At 51.3% G+C, this 24114-nt stretch overlaps 2 protein-coding genes across 7 annotated transcripts in view; both read right to left on the reverse strand.

The window, feature by feature from the left end:
- Nucleotides 1–1218: 1218 nt before the first annotated feature.
- LOC135975589 (C-C motif chemokine 22-like) overlaps nt 1219–24114 on the reverse strand; it is a 34275-nt gene continuing 11379 nt past the window's right edge. Inside the window, exons 2-3 of the mRNA XM_065566933.1 lie at nt 3337–3457; nt 1219–1397 (exon numbers count right to left, since the gene is read on the reverse strand). Of these exons, the coding sequence (XP_065423005.1) occupies nt 1307–1397; nt 3337–3457 (212 nt within the window). The 3' untranslated portion in view covers nt 1219–1306. The remainder of the gene's footprint in view (nt 1398–3336; nt 3458–24114) is intronic.
- LOC103307532 (uncharacterized) overlaps nt 9444–24114 on the reverse strand; it is a 29902-nt gene continuing 15231 nt past the window's right edge. For 3 of the 6 annotated variants that reach the window (XM_065566932.1, XM_065566931.1, XM_065566928.1), the window contains 2 exons: nt 10668–12673; nt 9444–10068 (listed from right to left, as the gene is read on the reverse strand). In XM_065566932.1, coding sequence (XP_065423004.1) covers nt 9566–10068; nt 10668–11208 — 1044 coding nt within the window. In that variant the 5' untranslated portion in view covers nt 11209–12673 and the 3' untranslated portion in view covers nt 9444–9565. Of the gene's footprint in view, nt 10069–10667; nt 21599–24114 lie in introns of those variants that run through there. The other 3 variants (XM_065566929.1, XM_065566927.1, XM_065566930.1) reach the window with 2 other exon arrangements.

Below are 24114 nucleotides of genomic sequence, written 5' to 3' on the forward strand. Positions count from 1 at the left end.
GTTGGGACGTGGAGGGAGGCAGTGCGGGTGATGGAGGTGCGGGGGGGGGGTTGGGACAGGGAGGGAGGCAGTGAGGGGGATGGAGGTGTGGGAGGGGTTGGGATGGGGAGGGAGGCAGTGCGGGGGATGGAGGTGCTGGGGGGGTTGGGACCGGGAGGGAGGCAGTGTGGGGGATGGAGGTGCGGGGGGGTTGGGACCGGGAGGGATGCAGTGAGGGGGATGGGGGTGCGGGAAGGGTTGGGACCGGGAGGGATGCAGTGAGGGGGATGGGGTGCAGGGGGGTTGGGACCAGGAGGGATGCAGTGAGGGGGATGGAGGTGCGGGGGGGGCTGGGACAGGGAGGGAGGCAGTGCGGGGGGGTTGGGACGGGGAGGGAGGCAGTGCGGGAGATGGAGGTGCGGGGGGGGTTGGGACCGGGAGGGATGCAGTGAGGGGTATGGGGGTGCAGTGCGGGGGAGGGGGGTGCAGCCCCATTCCCAGCACGCAGAGACGGGGATACACACCCCTCCAACCCCTGGGTGCCGGCGATGGGGTGACAGACAGATGGCGGTTGGCCGCAGGGCACACGCTCAGCTGGAGCCCAGGCCCAGGCCCCGTGCGAGGAGACGGGGCCGGGCAGCAGCGGGAGAGGCGCGAGCCACGTGACCCCTCAACAGCCGCCTGCTGAACGCTCGCGAGTGGCGGTTGTGCTAGTTCCTCCCCTCCCCTGACCCAGCCAATGGGAGCTGCGTCTGCAGGCAGGGGGCGGGGCAGCACGCGGACCCCTCCCCGGCAGCCCCTAAGGCTGGGAGCCGGACATGCCGGCTTCCTCCCGACCCGGGAGCCACGTGGCGGCTGGCAGGGAGCCTGCTGTGCGGCGCGGCGAACCGGACAGTCAAGGGTCCGGTCAGTGGTGCTGACCGGAACCGCCAAGATCCCTTTTTGACCAGGTGTTCCGGTCCAAACCCGGTCCCCTGGTCACCCTGTGTACGAGTGCTGTAGAGACTGCCGCGCCGTCTCCAGGGCTGGGGACCCAGCAGTTCGCACCAGGACTAAGGGGCAACTGAACATTTCCTCTCAATGTCTTACAGACCCCAGAGGTCACATGACCCATCCAATTGTAACAATCCCTCAGTGAGGACAAACCTGGGGCTGAAAGCTATTGGTCAGCGCTCTCCGTACGCAGAGACGCACAACAACACATGACACAACTGGTTCCAAAAAAATAAAGATTTAATAAATTTAACGGTCACGGGTTTTTTACATAAATAGAGCAAGGCCAGCAGGCCCCTGGGAGGACAGCCCTGCTAAGGGCAGCTGTGCTAAGTTACTTCTTTTTACTCAGGTGCCGGATTGCAGCTTGTACCCACTTGGCCTCCGGAGCAGCACAGACTTCCCTGTTTTGGACAGTCACAAACCTGCAATGTGGAAACATTAGGGAGCTCGGTTATTAACTGGTGAGCGAGATCGGACAGTGTCATACCCTGGAGTCAGCTTTAGAAAGGGTTGTGCAGACGTCAGGGAGAGTGTGACTCCCCAGAAATTCAATGAATACCCCAGAAAGGAAACTAGGGGCTGAATAAATCGGTTTTACTGCTTTGCTGCCAGCCGCTGCTGTAGTATTGGTGCTGCTCCTGGCATACTGATATGAGGCAGCGCGGGGGGGTGTCTTTTGCCTCATGTACCTGGTACACTAAACTGCTGTGAGCTGGCTAGTGTCTGCAGAGGACTGAAGGAGGAGAATTTCCCTGGCTGCTAGGCGGTAACATTAAAATACTTTGTATTTTTATAACTCCTTTCACCCAAATATTTCAAAGCAGACTTCATGCTACCCGTGAAGTACTGTAGTTACAGATGGGTAAACTGAGGCAGAGAAAGGTTACGGGATCTGCCCACAGCTAGTGCAGTGTTTCCTCATCCCAAACCAGCAGGCAATGCTTTGACAACTTCTTAGTTATAACAGGCTCTAGCTCATGCAGCACCTCCTATCCCAACATGCTTCATCACATACAAATACGCTCCCATGACTGGATTGCAGCAGCAGTGTTCAGCACACGGCTGTTCAGGAAAGGAAGGAAAGCGCCATCTTAGGGGCTGAGTCTCCTCTCACAGACACTGGTGTAAGTCAAGAGTAACTCCATTGAAATCTGTGGGGTCATGTGTATGTGAAAGGAGAATTGGGTCCTTTATGGCTGAGTGAAATTACCCGGTTGGTTTAGGCAGGCTGAACGGAATAAGTCAGATTGAAGCCTGTCTGGGGTGCAGTGGTTAACACCCTTATCTTGCAAAAAGGGCCATGAGCTCTCCAATGACCATAAGGGGTCAGCACCTCAGTTCTACTCCTCAAGCCCTTCAGTCTGATCTGACATGTCCCCCTTATCAGGAAGCCAGAATAAAGAAGAATCTATAGCTCCTTATGGAAATGCTGCTGCTGTCGAATTGGGCCCAGCTATGATGATCATGCCCCCTTTTTGTTTACTCTGTGCTGGTTGGGTCGGGAGTGTCTCTGCTGTGCCTTTTAACACCTCTGAAGAGCCTCAGGGCAAAAGCATGTCACATCCCCTACTGCACAGCCCCGTGTACTGGGATGGTGCCTTAAAAACAGACACGGAGGATGGGGGGGCGATTCGGGAGATAACCTGGCTTGAATTCCCTGCTCTGTTTTATGTAAAGCTTTCATGTAACTGTCCTTAGTGCACTGCTAGTTAAACAGTGTCTTTCTGATAGAGGAAGGGCAGATAAAGCCAGGGGTGGGCATATCAGATGCCTCCAGGGCTCAGCGTATATCACAATGCATGAGGCACCCAGCTGAGAAGCACAAGTGTCTACAGCGCTGCACTGCCTGGAAAGTAATGTCATTCCCATCAAGTCCCGTTTCCTTCTGGGAACTAGTGAGTCTTGACCTGAGCAGTTACCCTGCTTAGCCACATGGTCAGAATGGTCATCAGCCCATCAGCTCCCTCCTTTTCTCTGTCGTGTAAGAATGAATCAATACCCGCCCTGGAAATATGTTCCACACATTTGCATTTTGAAGGTACAATTAATAAGATAATTATTTGATTTACACTTGGGGCCTGATTCTCCTCTCAGCCACCCCAGTGTCAAGTCAGAACGACTCTGCTGAAATTAATCAAGGTAAATGAGGAGCAACTCCGTTGGAGCCATACGGCTGCAAAACCAGTGTGAGATCAGACTCAGGCTTCTCCTGACTTAGTGAATAGGGCAGTTTCCTGGCTAAGTGACCACAGTATGGGATCCTTCCCCCTAACACTGGCACGAACTGCATGTCCCTGACACACACCTATCCTAGCCTCTGTTCACCCTAAAGCGAGGCCTGACTGACTGAAGGCTACTTACACCACAGCAGGGTTCCTACACCCCGGAGAGGTCCAGTAGAAACTCCTCAGGTTAGCAAAACGAATGGGTGCCTTAGTGACGCCAGTGCAGCAGGTTGTGTCTTCCAGGATACCTTGTGGAGCTTTTGGGAGAAAGGAAACCAAATGAGAAACAATTTCACAAACATTACATCTCTCTAGTGTCCCCACCTTGATGTAGACGGAAAAGAGCCCGTACTACAAATTCCGTTCAAAGACCATAATGATGACTTGCAACTATACAGCATCTTCCTAGACAGAAGGAGCCCCAAAACAGCTGGTGAGGGAGTGCCAAAGTCAACTTCCCTGGTAGAAGGTGTTTACCCAGCATGTTTTACTACCCATGATGCTGAATGCCCCTGACATGCCCCTCCTTCGTCCCTACACTGGGGCTGCAGGAAGGGTGGCATAAGAGGCCTGTAGGCCATTACAACACCCACTGGGGAGATCTGGCCATTTTCTGGGCTCTTTGCATCACAAAGCAGACAGAATGGGCTATCGAATCTGGCCCTCCTCTCTCACCACAACCCCAACGGCACCTCCCCCCACTCCTCACAGCTCTTTGCTGAAAAGGCCCGGCAATGTCGGAGGTTCCCACTGACCTGCATGGATGCGCTGAAGGGAAAGCCCTAGCAGGAAAATCACCAGAAGCGCTGTGGTCAGGCTGTTCATGATTCTGGGAGGTTTCTCCTCGGCTGGAGAGCTCTGGACCTGGACTGTTTCCCTGGATGGCTGGAATGAACTGACAGCCTTGGACAGAGCTGCGGAATTTAAACCTGCCCATGAAGATGTGGAATTCACCCTTTCCCTGGAGTTTGGAGAACTCTGACTGCAGTTCTGCAAAAACTGAGCTTGGTCATTCTTAGAACCAAATCTTGTTTCCCTTGGTCATGCTGCCTGGAGTGAGTCATGACCATGACTTCAGGGAAAATTGTCAGAAAGCAGATCCGATACTCCAACCTGTGGTATTATAGTGGTATAATTAGATTTCACCAACCCAGTATTAAAGGTGAACTCCCAAAGTACGACAATAGCCTCACCTACGGTTAGCGCAGACTCTGGCACTGCAGAAAAAGCCACAAATTCCTCCTCCGAAGCCAAGCTACCGCTCTCAACAGACAAAGGGTTGAAGCCCTTCCCCCTCCCACCCCCCCTTTGCAGCTTTCCCTGCTGTCCACAGCCAAAGCAGGTGCATCAGAGCCATACTCTCTCTGGTGGCATGTTATGATATTAGGCTGCTTAGACCTGGCGAAAATGTTATTACCCATTAAAATATCAGTGGGCAGCAAATTTCTGATGCCTACGATCAACAGCCCCTTAAAATCCGCCCACTCCGGGTAGACTTTAGCCAGGGGCACGGTCACAGAAAATTCATCCAAAGCTAGAATATTTAGACTTTTGCCAGGAAGTCTGTCCTCTTCCCTTCCCAAACTTTCCTTAGCCAAAGCGACTTGCGATGCCGCATCGCTCCAGCCTGTACATTGAGTGCTAGTCACTCGAGCACTCTTCAATCCTTCACTACCTTCCCAAGACTCAGTCCCAATATTGTGTACGAAGCCATTGTCCATCCTCCTCTACAATTTCCTCTGGGATCACAGTGGGAGCATTGGCACTCATGGGGGGGGGGGTACAGATTGTGGGGTGACCTTAAGTTTGGAGCAATTTGGTTTGATATGGCTAGGTGCTCAACAGTGAGTGCAGACCGCCTGCCTTCCCTTAGGGCAAGGGGCTTTAAAATCCAGGCTCCCTTGCGGTTGTTTAAGAAAGTTGGGATTAGGTTTATTCCTAGACCCCCTCCTTCTTCCTAACCTGGGGAACAAGAGGATTTCCCTCCCCCTGGGGTCTGTGCCCCCCATGAGCCCTTGATTCATCAGCAATTTCTGCGGCCTCCAAAACTGGGGAAGGTGTTTGCTCACAGAGGGCCACTTTTACCTCATCAGTGACTGTCCACAACAACGGTGCATGTGCCAACAGATCAAACCGTTGTTCATTGTTACCTTCAGCCCCTGCCCCTCTTAGCCATGTTTTCATAGCATTACACATTTCCTGCACATATTTGACATGAAGGACGTTGTCAAACCTTTTAAGATTTCTGTATTTCAGTTGACGGGACTCGGGTAATCTTAATCCTTTTCAGTACCATCGGCGCCGACTCCGTGGGTGCTCTGGGGCTGGATCACCCAAGGGGGGGAAATGGTGGGTGCTGAGCACCCACCGGCAGCCCCCCATCAGCTCTCCCGCACACCTCCCCCCCAGCACCTCCTGGGGGGGGACAGGAAGAGGCGGGGTGGGGTGGGGCAGTGATGGGAAGAGGTGGGGCATTAGAGGAAGGGGCGGAGCAGGGATGGGAAGAGGTGGGGCCTAGGTGGGGCATTGGAGGAAGGTTGCAGTGGGGACAAGGCCTGGGGTAGAGCGAGGGGTCGAGCACCCTCTGGCACTTTGAAAAGTCGGTGCCTGTGTTCAGTACATTTTCTTTAAACTTCTTATACACCTTGGCATCACTCTCCTCCATAACATTAAAAACTTGTCTCACGTTCCCAGTTAATCTGGTCAGGAGGCTAAACATCCACTTCTCCTCTGGAATCTTCTGGATCCTACACAGGCTCTCAAAGGTGGACAGAAACATTCCTATGCAGCCAGTCTCTTGCTAAACTCCCTGGTGCCTTGGGGAGTTGGACTCAGGGTACGTCTACATTACGAAATTAGTTCGAATTTATAGAAGCCGGTTTTATTGAAATCGGTTGTATACAGCCGATTGTGTGTGTCCACACAATAAAATGCTCTAGGTGCTCTAGTCTGCGGACCGCGTCCACAGTACAAGGCTAGCGTCGACTTCCGGAGCATTGCACTATGGGTAGCTATCCCACAGCTATCCCACAGTTCCCGCAGTCTCCGCCGCCCCTTGGAATTCTGGGTTGAGATCCCAATGCCCGGATGATGCAAAACAGTGTCGTGGGCGGTTCTGGGTACATGTCGTCAGGCCCCTCCCTCCCCTGTCACAGCAACGGCAGACAATAGATTCGCGCCTCTTTACCTGGGTTACCTGGGTTACCTGTGCAGACAACATGGAGCCCGCTCAGCTGAGCTCACCGTCACCATATGTCCTCTGGGTGCCGGCAGACGTGGGACTGCATTGCTACACAGCAGCAGCTGCTAACTGCCTTTTGGCGGTAGACGGTGCAGTAGACTGGTAGCCTTCATCGGCGATCTGGGTGCTGGCAGCCGTGGGGCTTGCCTTTTGGCAGTAAATGGTGTATTACGACTATTAGCCGTCCTATTACAAGTCGGGTCATCGCACGTTAGCAGAGTCTTCCCCGAGCAGCCGATTGTGCAATAGGCCTGAAGACCATCGTCATACACCGCCCCGTATTTGCTGCCAAGCACCCAGAAAGATGCCGAGGGCTATCAGTCACGCTGCACCGTCGTCTTAAGATGTAAAAAATAGATTTGCTCTGTATTCATTTGCTTCCCCCTCCCTCCGTCAAATCAACGGCCTGCTAAACCCAGGGTTTTCAGTTTAATCTTTGGGGGGGACCAGTCTGTGACAGTTGTTTGTGTCTCTCCCTGATGCACAGCCACCGTTCTTTATTTTAATTCCCTGTGCCTGTACGCCATGTCGTCACTCGGCCCCCCTCCCTCCTTCCCCTAGTCCGTCAGATACTACGTTTGCGCCACAGCTCAGAGAGCCGAGAAGCGGTTCGCGCCTTTTCTTTGAATTCTGGGTTGAGATCCCAATGCCCGGATGATGCAAAACAGTGTCGCAGGCGGTTCTGGGTACATGTCGTCAGGCCCCTCCCCCCTCGTCACAGCAACGGCAGACAATAGATTCGCGCCTTTTTACCTGGGTTACCTGTGCAGACAACATACCACGGCAAGCATGGAGCCCGCTCAGCTCAGCTGAGCTCACCGTCACCATATGTCCTCTGGGTGCTGGCAGACGTGGGACTGCATTGCTACACAGCAGCAGCTGCTAACTGCCTTTTGGCGGTAGACGGTGTAGCATGAGTGATAGCCATGGGGCTGGCAGCCGTAGGGCTGCATTGCACCAGCCCCTTGCCAGGCGATGGTATATTATGACTGGTATCCATCGTCGTCATACTGGTATGGCTGTCAATCATGGCCACCTGGGCAGACATGCTACTGTTTCGATGATGATGGCTACCAGTTGTAATATACTATTTTCTGCCAATTGCCCAGTATTGTCTGCTAAGCACCCAGAAGAGGCCGAGGGCGATGCTGGGTGCTGGCGGACGTGGGGCTGGCAGACGTGGGGCTGCATTGCTACACAGCAGCAGCCCCTTGCCTTTTGGCAGATGATGGTATTTTATGATTGGTAACCGTCATCGTCGTACTGGAGAGGCTATCACTCATGCTGCACCGTCGGCTGCCAGCTTAAGATGTAAAAAATAGATTTGTTCTGTATTCATATGCTTCCCCTTCCTCCGTGAAATCAATGGCCTGCTAAGCCCAGGGTTTTCAGTTTAATCTTTGGGGGGACCATTCTGTGTGACAGTTGTTTGTGTTTCTCCCTGTTCCTGTACCTGTACGCCATGTCGTCACTCGGCCCTCCCTCCCTCCCGCCCTCCCTCCTTCTCCTGGTCCATCAGATACTACTTTCGCGCCTTTTTTCTGACCAGGCGCCATAGCTAGCACTGGGATCATGGAGCCCGCTCAGATCACCGCGGCAATTATGAGCACTATGAACACCACGCGCATTGTCCTGGAGTATATGCAGAGCCAGGACATGCCAAGGCGAAACCCGGACCAGGCGAGGAGGCGATTGCAGCGCGGCGACGAGAGTGATGAGGAAATTGACATGGACATAGACCTCTCACAAGGCACAGGCACCAGCAATGTGGAAATCATGGTGTCACTGGGGCAGGTTGATGCCGTGGAACGCCGATTCTGGGCCCGGGAAACAAGCACAGACTGGTGGGACCGCATCGTGCTGCAGGTATGGGACGATTCCCAGTGGCTGCGAAACTTTCGCATGCGTAAGGGCACTTTCATGGAACTTTGTGACTTGCTGTCCCCTGCCCTGAAACGCCAGGATACCAAGATGAGAGCAGCCCTCACAGTTGAGAAGCGAGTGGCGATAGCCCTGTGGAAGCTTGCAACGCCAGACAGCTACCGGTCAGTCGGGAATCAATTTGGAGTGGGCAAATCTACGGTGGGGGCTGCTGTGATCCAATTTGCCAGGGCAATGAAAGACCTGGTGATAGCAAGGGTAGTGACTCTGGGCAACGTGCAGTCAATAGTGGATGGTTTTGCTGAAATGGGATTCCCAAACTGTGGCAGGGCCATAGACGGAACCCATATCCCTATCTTGTCACCGGAGCACCAAGCCACCGACTACGTAAACCGCAAGGGGTACTTTTCAATGCTGCTGCAAGCCCTGGTGGATCACAAGGGACGTTTCACCAACATCAACGTGGGATGGCCGGGAAAGGTACATGATGCTCGCGTCTTCAGGAACTCTGCTCTGTTTCGAAAGCTGGAGGAAGGGACTTTCTTCCCGGACCAGAAAATAACCGTTGGGGATGTTGAAATGCCTATCGTTATCCTTGGGGACCCAGCCTACCCCTTAATGCTATGGCTCATGAAGCCGTACACAGGTAGCCTGGACAGGAGTCAGGACCTGTTCAACTACAGGCTGAGCAAGTGCCGAATGGTGGTGGAATGTGCATTTGGACGTTTAAAAGCGCGCTGGCGCAGCTTACTGACTCGCTCAGACCTCAGCGAAAAGAATATCCCCATTGTTATTGCTACTTGCTGTGCGCTCCACAATATCTGTGAGAGTAAGGGGGAGACCTTTATGGCGGGGTGGGAGGTTGAGGCAACTCGCCTGGCCGCTGATTACGCGCAGCCAGACACCAGGGCGGTTAGAGGAGCACAGCAGGGCGCGGTGCGCATCAGAGAAGCTTTGAAAACGAGTTTTGTGACTGGCCAGGCTACGGTGTGAAACTTCTGTTTGTTTCTCCTTGATGAACCCTCCAAACCCCCCCCCCCCCGACCCGGTTCACTCTACTTCCCTGTAAACCAACCACCCCACCCCACCCTCCCCTCCCGCTTGCAGAGGCAATAAAGTCATTTTTTTTTAACATTCATGCATTCTTTATTAGTTCCTTACAGAGGTAGGGGGATAATTGCCAAGGTAGCCTGGGATGGGTGGGGGAGGAGGGATGGAAAAGGACACACTGCATTTTAAAACTTTAAGTCTTATTGAAGGCCAGCCTTCTGATGCTTGGGCGATCATCTGGGGTGGAGTGACTGGGTGGACGGAGGCCCCCCCACCGTGTTCTTGGGCGTCTTGGTGAGGAGGCTATGGAACTTGGGGAGGAGGGCTGTTGGTTACACAGGGGCTGTAGCGGCGGTCTCTGCTCCTGCTGCCTTTCCTGCAACTCAACCATACGCTCGAGCATATCAGTTTGATGCTCCAGCAGACGGAGCATTGCCTCTTGCCGTCTGTCTGCAAGCTGACGCCACCTATCGTCTTCAGCCCGCCACTTGCTCTGTTCTTCCCGCGATTCAGCCCGCCACCTCTCCTCTCGTTCATATTGGGCTTTTCTCATCTCCGACATTGACTGCCTCCACGCATTCTGCTGTGCTCTATCAGCCTGGGCGGACATCTGCAGCTCCGTGAACATCTCGTCCCTCGTCCGACGTTTTCTCTTTCTAATGTTCACGAGCCTCTGCGAAGGAGAAACATTTGCAGCTGGCGGAGGAGAAGGGAGAGGTGGTTAAAAAAGACACATTTTAGAGAACAATGGGTACACTCTTTCATTACAAGGTCGCATATTTCGGCTTGCAGGCAGCCATCGTAGGCCACAGTGTTTTGGCTTTTTTAACCTTCTTAACCTGCGGGAAAGGTTGCAAACAGCAGCGCATTTCCCATATCAAGGATGAATTGGGTTGTCCATTTAAAATGGGGTTTCAATGTAAAAGGAGGGGGCTGCGGTTTCCCGGTTAACATGCGGCAGAAACACAAGTAAACCACCCCCCCCACACACACACACACACGATTCTCTGGGATGATCACTTCACCCCTCCCCCCACCACGTGGTTAACAGCGGGGAACATTTCTGGTCAGAAGAGCAGGAACGGGCGCCTCTGAATGTCCCCTTAATAAAATCACCCCATTTCAACCAGGAGAGCTTTCTGGAGATGTCCCTGGAGGATTTCCGCTCCATCCCCATACACGTTAACAGACTTTTCCAGTAGATGTACTGGCCGCGATTGCCAGGGCAAAGTAATCATTAAACACGCTTGCTTTTTTTTTGTAATGTTTACAAATAGTTACAAAGTTACACTCACCAGAGGTCTCCTGTGTGCCCTGAGGGTCTTGGGTGAGTTCGGGGGTTACTGGTTCCAGGTCCAGGGTCACAAACATATCCTGGCTGTTGGGGAAACCGGTTTCTCCGCTTCCTTGCTGCTGTGAGCTACCTACAGTACCTCCATCATCATCTTCCTCGTTCCCCGAACCGTCTTCCCTGTGTTTTTCTCCAGTGAGAGAGTCATAGCACACGGTTGGGGTAGTGGTGGCTGCACCCCCTAGGATCGCATGCAGCTCCGCGTAGTAGCGGCAAGTTTGCGGCTCTGCCCCGGACCTTCCGTTTGCTTCTCTGGCTTTGTGGTAAGCTTGCCGTAGCTCCTTAATTTTCACGCGGCACTGCTGTGTGTCCCTGTTATGGCCTCGGTCCTTCATGGCCTTGGAGATCTTTTCTAATACTTTTCCATTTCTTTTACTGCTACGGAGTTCAGCTATCACTGCTTCATCTCCCCATATGGCGAGCAGATCTCGTACCTCCCGTTCGGTCCATGCTGGAGCTCTTTTGCGATCCTGGGAGGACTCCATCACGGTTACCTGTGCTGATGAGCTCTGCGGGGTCACCTGTGCTCTCCACGCTGGGCAAACAGGAAATGAAATTCAAACCTTCGCGGGTCTTTTCCTGTCTACCTGGTCAGTGCATCTGAGTTGAGAGTGCTGTCCAGAGCGGTCACAATGAAGCACTGTGGGATAGCTCCCGGAGGCCAATAACGCCGAATTCCGTCCACACTACCCCAATTCCGACCCGCAAAGACCGGTTTTATCGCTAATCCCCTCGTCAGAGGTGGTGTAAAGAAACCGGTTTAAAGGACCCTTTAAGTCGAAAGAAAGGGCTTCGTTGTGTGGACGTGTCCAGGCTTAATTCGGTTTAACGCTGCTAAAGTCGACCTAAACCCGTAGTGTAGACCAGGCCTCAGTGGCTAAGGCTGCTGCTTTTGCTGCTCCAGTACTCTGAGCTGCAATGGGTGAGTTCTCTCCTCAGCTACTAGATGTTCCATGCATCTGCGGAGAGCTTCGGCCTCAATTTCAGCCTTGGCTTTGCGTCTCTGGTAGGCTGTCTTGTTTTCTTTCTTCTCCTTCAACTGGACTTCCACTATCAGTATCTGGAGCTCACATTCTTCCTGGGCTATCCGGAGCGTCAGCCGAACCGGTTCTGCTGCAGAGGTGTCTGTGGCATTGGGTGCTCAGACCCTGTTCCTGGGGCAAAGTCTGTGAGCAAAGCTCTCGGTTCTTGATTTAAGGCTTTCTTTTTGATGGACTATTCCCCTATTTGTGCATAATTTCTCAAGGCCTTTTGTGTCAAGACCCTCATATGAACACACACATCTCTGCCGGGCTGCTGCCGGCTGTGGAGCAGTGACATGCATCCCCAGGGCTTGGGGGGGGGGGGGCTCCCGCCTTCTCCCACCTGTCAGCTTTGCTCCCTGCTCTGGGCAAGCTCCACGCAGCAGCGAGGAAGAGCCGGAGCAGGAGCTGCCGGCGCCGCAGGAGGAACAGGAACAGAAACAGGAAGCGCTCTCAGCTAGGCAGTAATGGCACCTCCTGCCGTTGCCTTCAGTGCTGCTCCTCTGTCGCCAAAAACTCTGGGATACATCCAGAGGACTTCTGGGACCAGAGTCAAGCTGGGGCCATGTGCACACAGAAAAGCAATAGGGCTTGGACCCCACGTCCCAGCTTAACATGGGTTCAGACCGGCAGCCCTGCAGGGTTCTGGGACCCTATGTCCAATCCCTAGGTTAGCACAATTGGTGTGTGGACGCAAGGTGGGTTAGGCTTGAGCCAAGCTTTCATTGCTGTGTAGACATGCCCTGAGACTCTCCAGTCTGTCCTACCGCCCAGGCAAGCTGGACTGGGTAATACATGGTGACACACACCAAAAGTTGTACAATATTCAGGTTGTTTCCAGTCCCAAGAGACCAGTCATTTACCCCGGATCAATTTGTACCTTAGATCTCACACCAAAGACAACGCCTGTAGCCCATCCTGTAATAAACTAGGGAAAAGACAGGAGAGTTATTTACAGATTAAAGCAAGCAAACATATACACACAAATGAATTTCAATCTGAATCCTAAGAGTGACAGAGTTGTAGTGATCTGTCAATTCAAAGTGTCGTTCAGGACAGACCCAGAAGGTAACCACTGGAGATCGCTGGCTTCAGTTTGGTGTCTCTGGCCCTGGGAGAGTTCAAACAGCAAAGAGGTGGAAAATTTTCCTCTGTCTTTTATTTCCTTCATTCAGCTTCCAAGTCCCAAGAACAAACTTCCTTGCAGGTAGCATTTCCAAGGTGCAATAGGGCCAATAACCAATCCTTTGTAGTGCGATGTTCCTTGATGGCCAATCTGATTTTGACAGTCCTCCTGGCCGGGCAGGGGGAAACACTCTTCCCATCTGAGTTCACAAGTTTAGAGCAAACATTTTCAAAGTTATAAAGCAAACTTTACATAATGCCGGGTAGCATGGAATACAGACATTACACGTGAGATTAATCCATGCAGCAACTTGCAAGCATTTCACAGACTCTGCACTCTAAATACCTTCTTATACGACTGATACCTGTTTTGAGCAACCCCACCACATAAGTGAACTGGTCTGATCTCCAGCCTGCAGCCTGGGCCAGAGTGCATTCATTACGAGACTCTGCTACATATAATTTGGAGTATGTTCCATTTTGATAACTCTGTGACAAATGTTAGCTTGTTTGGGGCTTTTTTCTGAAATAGCATGATTCTTGTTTTTATCCAAGTTGACATGTCAAGCCCATGCCCTGAAGCATGTTTTTAATAGGCACAAATTCCTTTGGAAACCACTTGCATAGGTGTTAGAATGACCAGGTCATCGGCATCTTGGAGCAGCAAGCGTTTTATCTGGGAATTCTTTACTTGAACTCAGGAGCTAGGTGTGATGGGTCTGCCACAAAGTGGTCAGAGATCGGGGGACGGGGAGGGTTTGATGGATCCAATATCTTCCACCCGGAAAATAATCTCCTGTTGGATTTGATTTCATAAGAGACGAATGCTGACTTGTAGTCCAGGTGCATCAAATTAGCAAAATAGCGCATGTCCCTTCTGTAATAATATAGAAAGAAGTTCATGTCATTTACTTCTTAGGATACTTGCTTGTTTGTACATGTTCCTTTCTCTGTATTTGCACTTAAACCACTAAATAACCCTTAAAATCAGAGGCCCCTTTACTGCAAAATCAGCAAGCACTGATCTCAGCACTTTTCTGCAGCTGCTTCTAGAGATGAACTTTACAAATGTGGAACAACAGTGCACGAGCTAATCATTCTGCGAAACTCCCACACCTCACACTTCATTACTGTTGTATTTAAACCAAGTGACTTTTCGAGGGAAAAGGAGGGAAGAAATTCTGCGAAGGATCCCACAGAAATAGAATTTTCTTCTTTCATTCCGCACGGGTGCAAGGCCTCAATCTGAGAAAGAGGCAGGAAATGAGCGACAGCTGAGATCAGTCTCCCCTCTAAGTATTGTGCAAGTCCCTCTGCTGGGTTTTCTAAAAGTGGGATCCTTTTTCTCAAAAGGAAATGATTGCACTTAGGTGAAAACGCCAGAAAACATCACATATGTGCAGCTTGCAGTAATTGTAGCTTCTCTGCAGAGTTACTGCCTTTAATTAATTATAATGAATTTTGTGCTGGTGATAGGTACCAGACAGAAAGTACTAAATACTGAGATCCTGTTTTCCCACAAAACGAGGACGCCGTGGGCAGCAGCAGTGCAAGATTCCCACACATGCTGCCCAGCCAATGTCCATCAAAGAGATCACCTCAGAGCTGGAGGGGAGAAGCTCAATTTCTTGTCTATGCTGAGGTTGGTGGCCAGCAACTGCTGCAGCTGCTCTAATGCAAACCCTTAGAGCAGACAAGCGAAGTGGCCGATCTCAGCAGTGCAGCTTCTCCGGTTCCAAGCAGAGGTAAGCTGCACCCGTGTGCAAATCATAGTTTACCAGAGGTACGGGTTTGCATCTTTGCAGCTACACCAGTGGCTGGAATCGAGGCAAATCCCCAGTGTAAACAAGGCCTTCATCTCTATGACCCTTCAAATGCTTAGAGAAACAATTGGGTGAGGTGATATCTTTTCTTGGAGGACTCTAGCTGATGAGAGAGACAGGGTTCTGAGCCACACAGAACTCTTCCTCAGGTCTGGGAAAGGTACTCTGAGTGTCACAGCTAAAGGTGGAACAGATTGTTTGGCGTAAGTAGTTAGCACATATGGTAAGGCACCATTCAAGGTAGAGTGGCCAGTTAATACCTCTGCAGTCATAGGATAAAAGAGGGGGTTAGTTAGGGTTACCATATTTTGTGCCTCCAAATGGAGGACACTCCACGGGGCCCCGGCCCCGCCCCCGCCCCGCCCATGCCCCCCGCCCCAACTCCGCCCCTACCCCAAAGTCTCCGCCCCCTCCCCTGCTTCCCGCGAACATTTGATTCGCGGGAAGCCTGAAGCAGGTAAGGGGGGTGTGGGGGGAGGAGGCACGGCCCAGGCTGGCCCCCCCGGCGGCTCCAGCCTGGGTCGGCTCGGGCCCTGGGGTGCCGGCCCCGGCCCCCGGCCGACCACCCCCGGCCCGCCCAGCACTGCCGGCCCCCGGGCCCCCGGCCGAGCACCCCCGGCCCGGCCCCCGGGTCCCCGGCCGAGCACCCCCAGCCCGCCCAGCACCCCCGGTCCCCGGCCCGCCCAGCACCGCCGGCCCCCGGCGGCCCGGCGCACCCCCCGGCGGCCCAGCACCGCCGGCCCCCGGCGGCCCGGCGCACCGCCCGGCACTGCTGGTCCCCGGCGGCCCAGCGCACCCCTTGGCCGCCCGGCACTGCCGGCCCCCGGCGCACCGCCCGGCACCGCCGGCCCCCGGCGCACCCCCCGGCCGCCCAGCACCGCCGGCCCCCGGCGGCCCGGCGCACCCCCCGGCTGCCCAGCACCGCCGGCCCCCGGCGGCGCGGCGCACCCCCCGGCCGCCCGGCACCGCCGGCCCGGCGCACCCCCCAGCCGCCCAGCACCGCCGGCCCCCGGCGGCCCGGCGCACCCCCCGGCCGCCCGGCACCGCCGGCCCGGCGCACCCCCCGGCCGCCCAGCACCGCCGGCCCCCGGCGGCCCGGCGCACCCCCCGGCTGCCCAGCACCGCCGGCCCCCGGCGGCCCGGCGCACCCCCCGGCCGCCCGGCACCGCCGGCCCGGCGCACCCCCCAGCCGCCCAGCACCGCCGGCCCCGGGCCAGCCCCCGGCCCAGCGGCGCCGGATTTTCCCGGACATGTTCGGCTTTTTGGGCTTTCCCCCCGGACGGGGATTTGAGTCCCAAAAAGCCGGACATGTCCGGGAAAATCCGGACGTATGGTAACCCTAGGGTTAGTGGGTTACAGATTGTTGTAATAAACCATAAATCCAGTGTCTCTGTTCAGTCCATGATTTTTAGTGGTTTGCAAAGTTATGAATTTAAACTCCCAGGCTGGTCCTACCTTCATAGATCCAGTAACTACCCCAAACACACCAAGAAAACTGTTATCTACAGCCAGGCACTCAGATACCACAGAATATACTCTGAGGAGAAAGTCCTGGATATACACCTTAACACACTCAAAATCGCCTTCACCAAACAAGGATGCTCTACCAGACAAGTAGATCCCATCATGGAACGGGCTACCCAAAGACCCCAAGAGAACTTGCTTCAATACAGAAATATAAATATTTTAAATAAATGGAGATATACCTATCTCATGGAACTGGAAGGGACCCTGAAAGGTCATCAAGTCCAGCCCCCTGCCTTCACTAGCAGGACCAAGTACTGATTTTGCCCCAGATCCCTAGGTGTCCCCCCTCAAGGATTGAACTTACAACCCTGGGTTTAGCACGCCAATGCTCAAACCACTGAGCTATCCCTCCCTCCAATAAATAAATAAACCCCCCTCTGACCACATACCCCGAGTTGGCACTATATGTTTTATGGAATTATGTTTGTAAGTATGAATATGATATAACTGGAATATGCTTTATGCAAAAGGTCTCTTGTAAGGTATCATTACAAAGCTTATAATCTACTGAATATATTCATCCTATTTGTATGAATGTATCATTCTTGTATCTGAAACTAGAAATACGAAGTATAATTCTGAGGTCCTATTGTAATTATGCAAAGTGTGGGCCATTAATGGCGGTTTAGGATCTTGATGGCTCTGTTTACTTTCAAGGACAATCCGTTGTAAATGGCTCTGTTTACTTGCAAGCCTTCCTGTGTAGGTGTAGCCCAGCCTGTGGGTAATGAAGAATGAGGTCTTACAGTGACATGTGACCATGTCATCTGATACTGGAATCTATCTTAAACCTGGTGCTTTTCCATTTAGAAGGTTGGGTGGGGACCCAGAGAGACAAAGGATTCCTGCCTTATGCCAAAGAGATAAAAGGGGGTGGAGCAGGACAAGAGCGGGGCCAGTCATGACAGCGTCCCTGCTTTTCACCTAAGATGTCAGCTGGAACTAACAAGGACTGTACTGGGGAAAGGATTGGGCCCAGACGAGGAAGGAGTCTACTCTGTGAAAGAAGCTTATTGGAACATCTCTGGAGGTGATATTACCAATAATCAGTTTCTTAATGTATTAGGCTTAGACTTGCATGTTTTGTTTTATTTTGCTTGGTGATTTACTTTGTTCCGTCTGTTATTACTTGAAACCACTAAAATCCTACTTTTTATACTTAATAAAATTACTTTTGTTTATTAATGAACCCACAGTAAGTGATTAATACCTTGGGGGGGGGGGTGAACAGCTGTGCATATCTCTCTATCAGTGTTACAGAGGGAGGACAATTTATGAGTTTACCCTGTATAAGCTTTACACAGAGTAAAACGGATTTATTTGGGGTTTGGATCCCATTGGGAGCTGGTTGTCTGGGTGCTGGAGATAGGTGACCTGCTGAGCAGTTTTTGGTTAAAGTCTGAAGCTTTGGGGGCGTGGACCAGACCTGGGTCTGTGTTGCAGCAGGCTAGCGTGTCTGGCTCAACAAGGCAGGGTTCTGGAGTCCCAGGCTGGCAGGGAAAATGGGCTCAGGGGTAATTTCAGCACATCATGTGACAGTCCCAAGGGGGTCTCTGTGACCGAACCCCTCACAGTCACCTACCACCCCACAATGAAACCCATTCAGGGTATCATCAAACAATTATGACCCATACTCGATGGGGACCCCATCCTGAAATAAATCTTTCCTGAACCCCACTTCTGGCCTTCGAACTACCCCCCAACCTCTCTGAGCTCATCATCAGAAGCAAGCTCCCCACAGACCAGGACACACCAACTCAAAGTGGCATCAGACCCTCCCAGAGCAACCAAAACCATTAAAACCAAAGACTTGAAGCATTTCAGCCCGTTCAAAAGGACGACACTCACTGATTACTTCACACTGGGCCAGACTCTCAGCTGGCATAAACTGGCATATTTCCGTGACTTCACTGAGAGCCCAGGCAGCCCTTTGCATGCAGCACCCTTCTCCAGGTGGCTGATGAATTGGGAGGGCCCCTAGACGAGGGGTTTTCCATGTAGACTAGCGAAGAGATTATGGGAAAACCCCAGTGAGACTGGAAGCTCAGCACTCCCCACAAAACTGCCCTCTTCAGTGCCAGGACGCTCTCCAGGCAGCCCACATTCTGCTAAGCCCTCTCTCTGATCCCCAGCATACAGTCCCATTTGGGGGGGGGGGAGATGGACAGGTGGACATCCACACACACACAATGTATCCCACGAATTAAAATTACATTTCATACATGGAATAGTCCCTACGCTGCTGCTGATCTTTTAAAGAAACAAAAGCTCAATAAATGAGCAGACACCGTTCTATTCCGTGGGGAAATGAAGCTAAAGACTTACGCGCTAAAAATAGACTCCTGTTTCATACGGGTGAACAGCAGATCCTCTTGGCTGCTCCGGCTAATGGTGCCATCATGTGGCCAGTTCTGTTTACTAATGGAAAGCTTCCATACATTAGACATCTTTTCTGTGTAATTCACCCTGGCTCTCTTTGCTACAGTATTAGCCAAAGCTTTGCCCAGGAATGGACCCCAAACACACTCTGTTAACCTGAAACTGGAAAACTGGTAAAATAGTGTCGCTAGCACAGAAATCCCAAATTCCAAGCTACCCAAGTCAGCCTCAGACATCCCTAAAATCCGCTACCCTGTGTGGGAATTCCCCAAAGATTTTTGTCTGAGGGAATCTCCCACAGTCGCCCTCGGTCCCACCATGTGAGCAATTCAAACACGCTTCTCGGCTGGTGTACATATCCAATTATGTCAATTCATGAGAGATGAGGGTCTGACTGCAGTTTTCAAAACATCCTGCGTAACAAAGAACAATGCCTTGTAAATATTACTGGGGGGACACAGTTTGAAAGCATGAGTTTCCTCTCACAAAAACAAGGGGAATAACCAGACTCAGGGACTCTCCATGGTCACCCACTTATTTCCGCAGAGCATGGAACCCACTTTCATGTCCACACCCTGCCTTCCTTCCTTTCTGATAATCCATTCAAAGGTAGCCTGCCAACTTAGCTGCATACATCTCCCCAGTGCTACTGATGGGAGCCGAATGCCCCTTGTGACGCTGGCAGACCAGGAGCCAACTCGTGCCAAGGTCCTCATGACTCAACCCAACACTGACCAACACCCAGCCGCAACCAGTCCAGTTACCCTGCGCGTTAGTATTGTTAAAACAGAGTTAGAAGAATGGATTTAGTATTTAGACTCTATTGAACACATGGGAGTTGCTGCCTGCATGGATCTCACTCATAATGTCTGTGTCTCAGGGATTCGAGCATTTGTAATGTGAGCCCCTGTGACCGTGTAAATCACCAGACAGGAGAGACACTGCCTAGTGTGAAGTGCTGGTCTCCAGCTGAAGGTGTTAGGTCCTGCCCCACAGGGCTATTTGTGGGACATAAAAGAGGACAAAAGACCATTGTTCTGCTATTCCCCCCTCTCCCTCATGAAGATGAGTTGTGCAAGCGGATTCCTCCTGTCAGCTGAATTTGCAGCTCTGAGAAGAAGAGGGATTAAAAACCCCCGAACCCCCTAACAAAAAGAAACTGCCTCTCTATGGTGCTTGGACTCAGGGGTGGGGCGGCGGACAAGATTTTCTAGGCAGAAGCAAGAGTCCTCGGCTGTTTAGCCTGGGTTAGCCCTAAAGGACATACAGAACTTGCTTATTAAAGCTTCTATTACCTTTTGAAACTGAAGATTAGAACTCATTTGTGTGTGTGTGTCTACTTGCTTCAGCTCTCGTTTCCTTTTCCTAGTATTTAATAAATCTGTACATAGTTTACTATAGGACTGGCTACAAGCATTCTCTTTGGTGTGACATCTGATGTGCACTTGACCTGGCATTAGTTACTGGCCCTTTGGGACTGGGCCTAAACTGAATATTGCTGTGATTCTTGATTTAAGGGACCATCTACACAAAGGCAGGCTCACTGCGTGGAGACAGATCGGAACACCCAAGGAGACTTCTGTGACTCTATGTTACTGCTGTTATAGTGCCGGAAGAGTTTACACTTGCTAATTGGTGGATGAAATCTAACCATATAACTCACAGCCAATTTGGGATAGGTGCCCTGCTTTCTAACAGTGTGCTCTGAGGTTGCTTCTCATGCTCGAGTCACTGCAATCAGCTCGACACCTCTCGCAGCTCGCCTCGGGGGAATTCAGCATGGGCCCAAACCAAAACTGAAATCAGGACTGACCCCCTCAACTCAATACATGATTGATCTAAAATCCCAGATCCAAACACCCCTGAACTCCAGAGAGGCTCAGTCTTAAATCTGATCATTGTAGCTTGCTTCTGTATCTATAATGGTCCGAACCAAATCCCGTGTTCTGAACACTCCTTAATACACAGGAAAAGGTTGGATCTGTCCTGGGCCCATCTCTAGAATAGACTACCAGTTCCGACCCATTTTGGGCACTAAGAGGAAACCCATCAACTAGAAAAATGTCATTGCTCTCCCATGTTGGGCACATATCTGGTGAATGGAGATGCTGGAAATGGTGCCGTTTTTCTGTATCACATAGTGTTTAAACATTATCAGGCATCCAAACTGAAAAAAATCATAACAATTACAAAAATGGCCATAACTCATAGACACAATTTAATTTCGACCAAAATTGGCAAAAATCTTCTAAATACCATTGCTAATGCAACTATGTATTCAAAATAGTAGTGTTTGGGGAAATATTTAGCCCCAGGTGATATATTTTAGGCATTTTCCTGTACCTTTTTGCCTTTGGTTACAGCAAAAGTCTGTAGTCACACGACAGTATGAACTTGTTTGTACCATGTAATACATCCAAATATTTGTCATTATCTGTAGAAAGGACTGATCTGAGAAACGTTTTTTCGTCTGCTCTTTGACATTTTATTAATATTGGCTACTGTCCAGTGATTCCCACACCAACAACTGATGTTAATTCGGCGTACACCAGGGTGAAATATTTTCGGGATATGTTCCACTTTCTGGGCCAAGACTGGTCCAATGTTGTGTATGATGAAGTGATCTACTGCAAAGCGCAGTTGATTAAATGGAGGAATCAAAATGAATTTGACAATGACCACCTTGAGATGGGAGGCATGTATTGTGCAGCGAATGCCATGGGTGATAGAGGCAGTGTGATGCAGGAAAGTGGGTTTGAAGACATCTGTGTAGAAGCCAACATCTATGGTAGCTTCCGTCATCAGCCATGCTCTAAGAGGAAAAGAATGTATCTGTGGTGTTAGAATCCGCAAACTGCTGAATGAGGCAATGAATCACTTGAAGTGGATGGCACTTGGCGATTCAATGAACAAGGATGTTCTCCCAGATGTGAAGAGACGCATCTTGGAGAAAGCTTGACCATGCATTGAAGCATGTGAAGATGCGGAAAAGGCATACAGAGAAAACAGAGTGGAAGCACAGAATGCACTGAACAGCACCCAGTTACTCCTCCAGCTCCTGGATGCCTTCGTTACCCAAGGAAAAAACTGTTCAGATACATTTCTGTTCCAGGGAAACTCTGTCCCTGATTTCTCCCAACTCCTGAGGGATTACATAGCAAAAAGAGATGATAACAAGTCCACGGAGCTTGAGACATTTGCAGAGATGACGCCACTTGACTTCCAGTGTGGTCATGTGAATTATGCTGGATGGAGTAAATGTAGATATGTAAATGTAGCAGAAGCCAGACCTCTGGAGGAGGAGGAGAAGCCAGCTATATATCATGCCCTAGCTGATATTCAGGGAGCAGTCTACCAGACTAACAGCCCTCTGGTGGTGTATGGACGACAAAACAGACGTGTGGCATACAGCCTTCAGCCACAAAACAGCTACCACAAAGTGCATGGCTGCAGATGAACCTGGGATTATAAACATGGTGAGTGAAAGAATGACAAATCCTTTTAGCACTGCAACTGGAACAAGGCCAGACAACAGCTAGCCGTTTCTGAACATTGCAATGTCTACTGGGGCCTCACCTGAAACTGAGGCAAGTTTGTGCATGATAAGAGAGAATGGAACACAAGAAATAAAGCAGTTTGTAACTGGTAGGCTGCAACCCAACACTGACCGACACCCAGCCGCAGCCAGTCCAGTTTCCCGGCGCGTTAGTATCGTTAAAACAGGTATTAGAGTTAGAAGAATGGATGTAGACTCTGTTGAACACATGGGAGTTGCTGCCTGCATGGATCTCACTTATAATGTCTGTGTCCCAGGGATTTGAGCATTTGTACTGTGAGCCCCTGTGACCGTGTAAATCACCAGACAGGAGAGACACTGCCTAGTGTGAAGTGCTGGTCTCCAGCCGAAGGTGTTAGGTCCTGCCCCACAGGGCTATTTGTAGGACATAAAAGAGGACAAAAGACCATTGTTCTGCTATTCCCCCCTCTCCCGCATGAAGATGAGTCATACAAGCGGATTCCTCCTGTCAGCTGAATTTGCAGCTCTGAGGAGAAGAGGGATTAAAACACCCGAACCCCCTAACAAGAAGAAACTGCCTCTCTATGGCGCTTGGACTCAGGGGTGTGGGGGGGGGGCAGACAAGGTTTTCTAGGCAGAAGCAAGAGTCCTCGGCTGTTTAGCCTGGGTTAGCCCTAAAGGACATACAGAACCTGCTTATTAAAGCTTCTATTACCTTTTGAAACTGAAGATTAGAACTCATTTGTGTGTGTGTGTGTCTACTTGTTTCAGCATGGATTCACCAAGGGGAAGTCATGCCTGACTAACCTAATTTCCTTCTATGATGAGATAACTGGCTCTGTGGATGAGGGGAAAGCAGTGGATGTGTTATTCCTTGACTTTAGCAAAGCTTTTGATACAGTCTCCCACAGTATTCTTGCCGCCAAGTTAAAGAGGTATGGGCTGGATGAATGGACTGTAAGGTGGATAGAAAGCTGGCTAGATCGTCGGGCTCAACAGGTAGTGATCAATGGCTCCATGTCTAGTTGGCAGCCGGTTTCAAGCGGAGTGCCCCAAGGGTCAGTCCTGGGGCCGGTTTTGTTTAATATCTTTATTAATGATCTGGAGGATGGTGTGGACTGCACTCTCAGCAAGTTTGCAGATGACACTAAACTAGGAGGCGTGGTAGATACACTAGAGGGTAGGGATCGGATACAGAGGGACCTAGACAAATTAGAGGACTGGGTCAAAAAAAACCTGATGAGGTTCAACAAGGACAAGTGCAGAGTCCTGCACTTAGGACGGAAGAATCCCATGCACTGCTACAGACTAGGGACCGAATGGCTAGGTAGCAGTTCTGCAGAAAAGGACCTAGAGGTCACAGTGGACGAGAAGCTGGATATGAGTCAACAATGTGCTTCTTGTTGCCAAGAAGGCTAACGGCATTTTGGGCTGTATAAGTAGGGGCATTGCCAGCAGATCGAGGAACGTGATCGTTCTCCTTTATTCAACATTGGTGAGGCCTCATCTGGAATACTGTGTCCAGTTTTGGGCCCCACACTACAAGAAGGATGTGGAAAAATTGGAAAGAGTCCAGCGGAGGGCAACAAAAATGATTAGGGGTCTGGAGCACATGACTTATGAGGAGAGGCTGAGGGAACTGGAATTGTTTAGTCTCCAGAAGAGAAGAATGAGGGGGGATCTGATAGCAGCCTTCAACTACCTGAAGGGGGGTTCCAAAGAGGATGGAGCTCGGCTGTTCTCAGTGGTGGCAGATGACAGAACAAGGAGCAATGGTCTCAAGTTGCAGTGGGGGAGGTCCAGGTTGGATATTAGGAAACACTATTACACTAGGAGGGTGGAGAAGCACTGGAATGCGTTACCTAGGGAGGTGGTGGAGTCTCCTTCCTTGGAGGTTTTTAAGGCCCGGCTTGACAAAGCCCTGGCTAGGATGATTTAGTTGGGAACTGGTCCTGCTTTGAGCAGGGGGTTGGACTAGATGACCTCTTGAGGTCCCTT

This window comes from Chrysemys picta, chromosome 14 (assembly GCF_011386835.1).
Source record: "Chrysemys picta bellii isolate R12L10 chromosome 14, ASM1138683v2, whole genome shotgun sequence".
Taxonomy (NCBI): domain Eukaryota; kingdom Metazoa; phylum Chordata; order Testudines; family Emydidae; genus Chrysemys; species Chrysemys picta.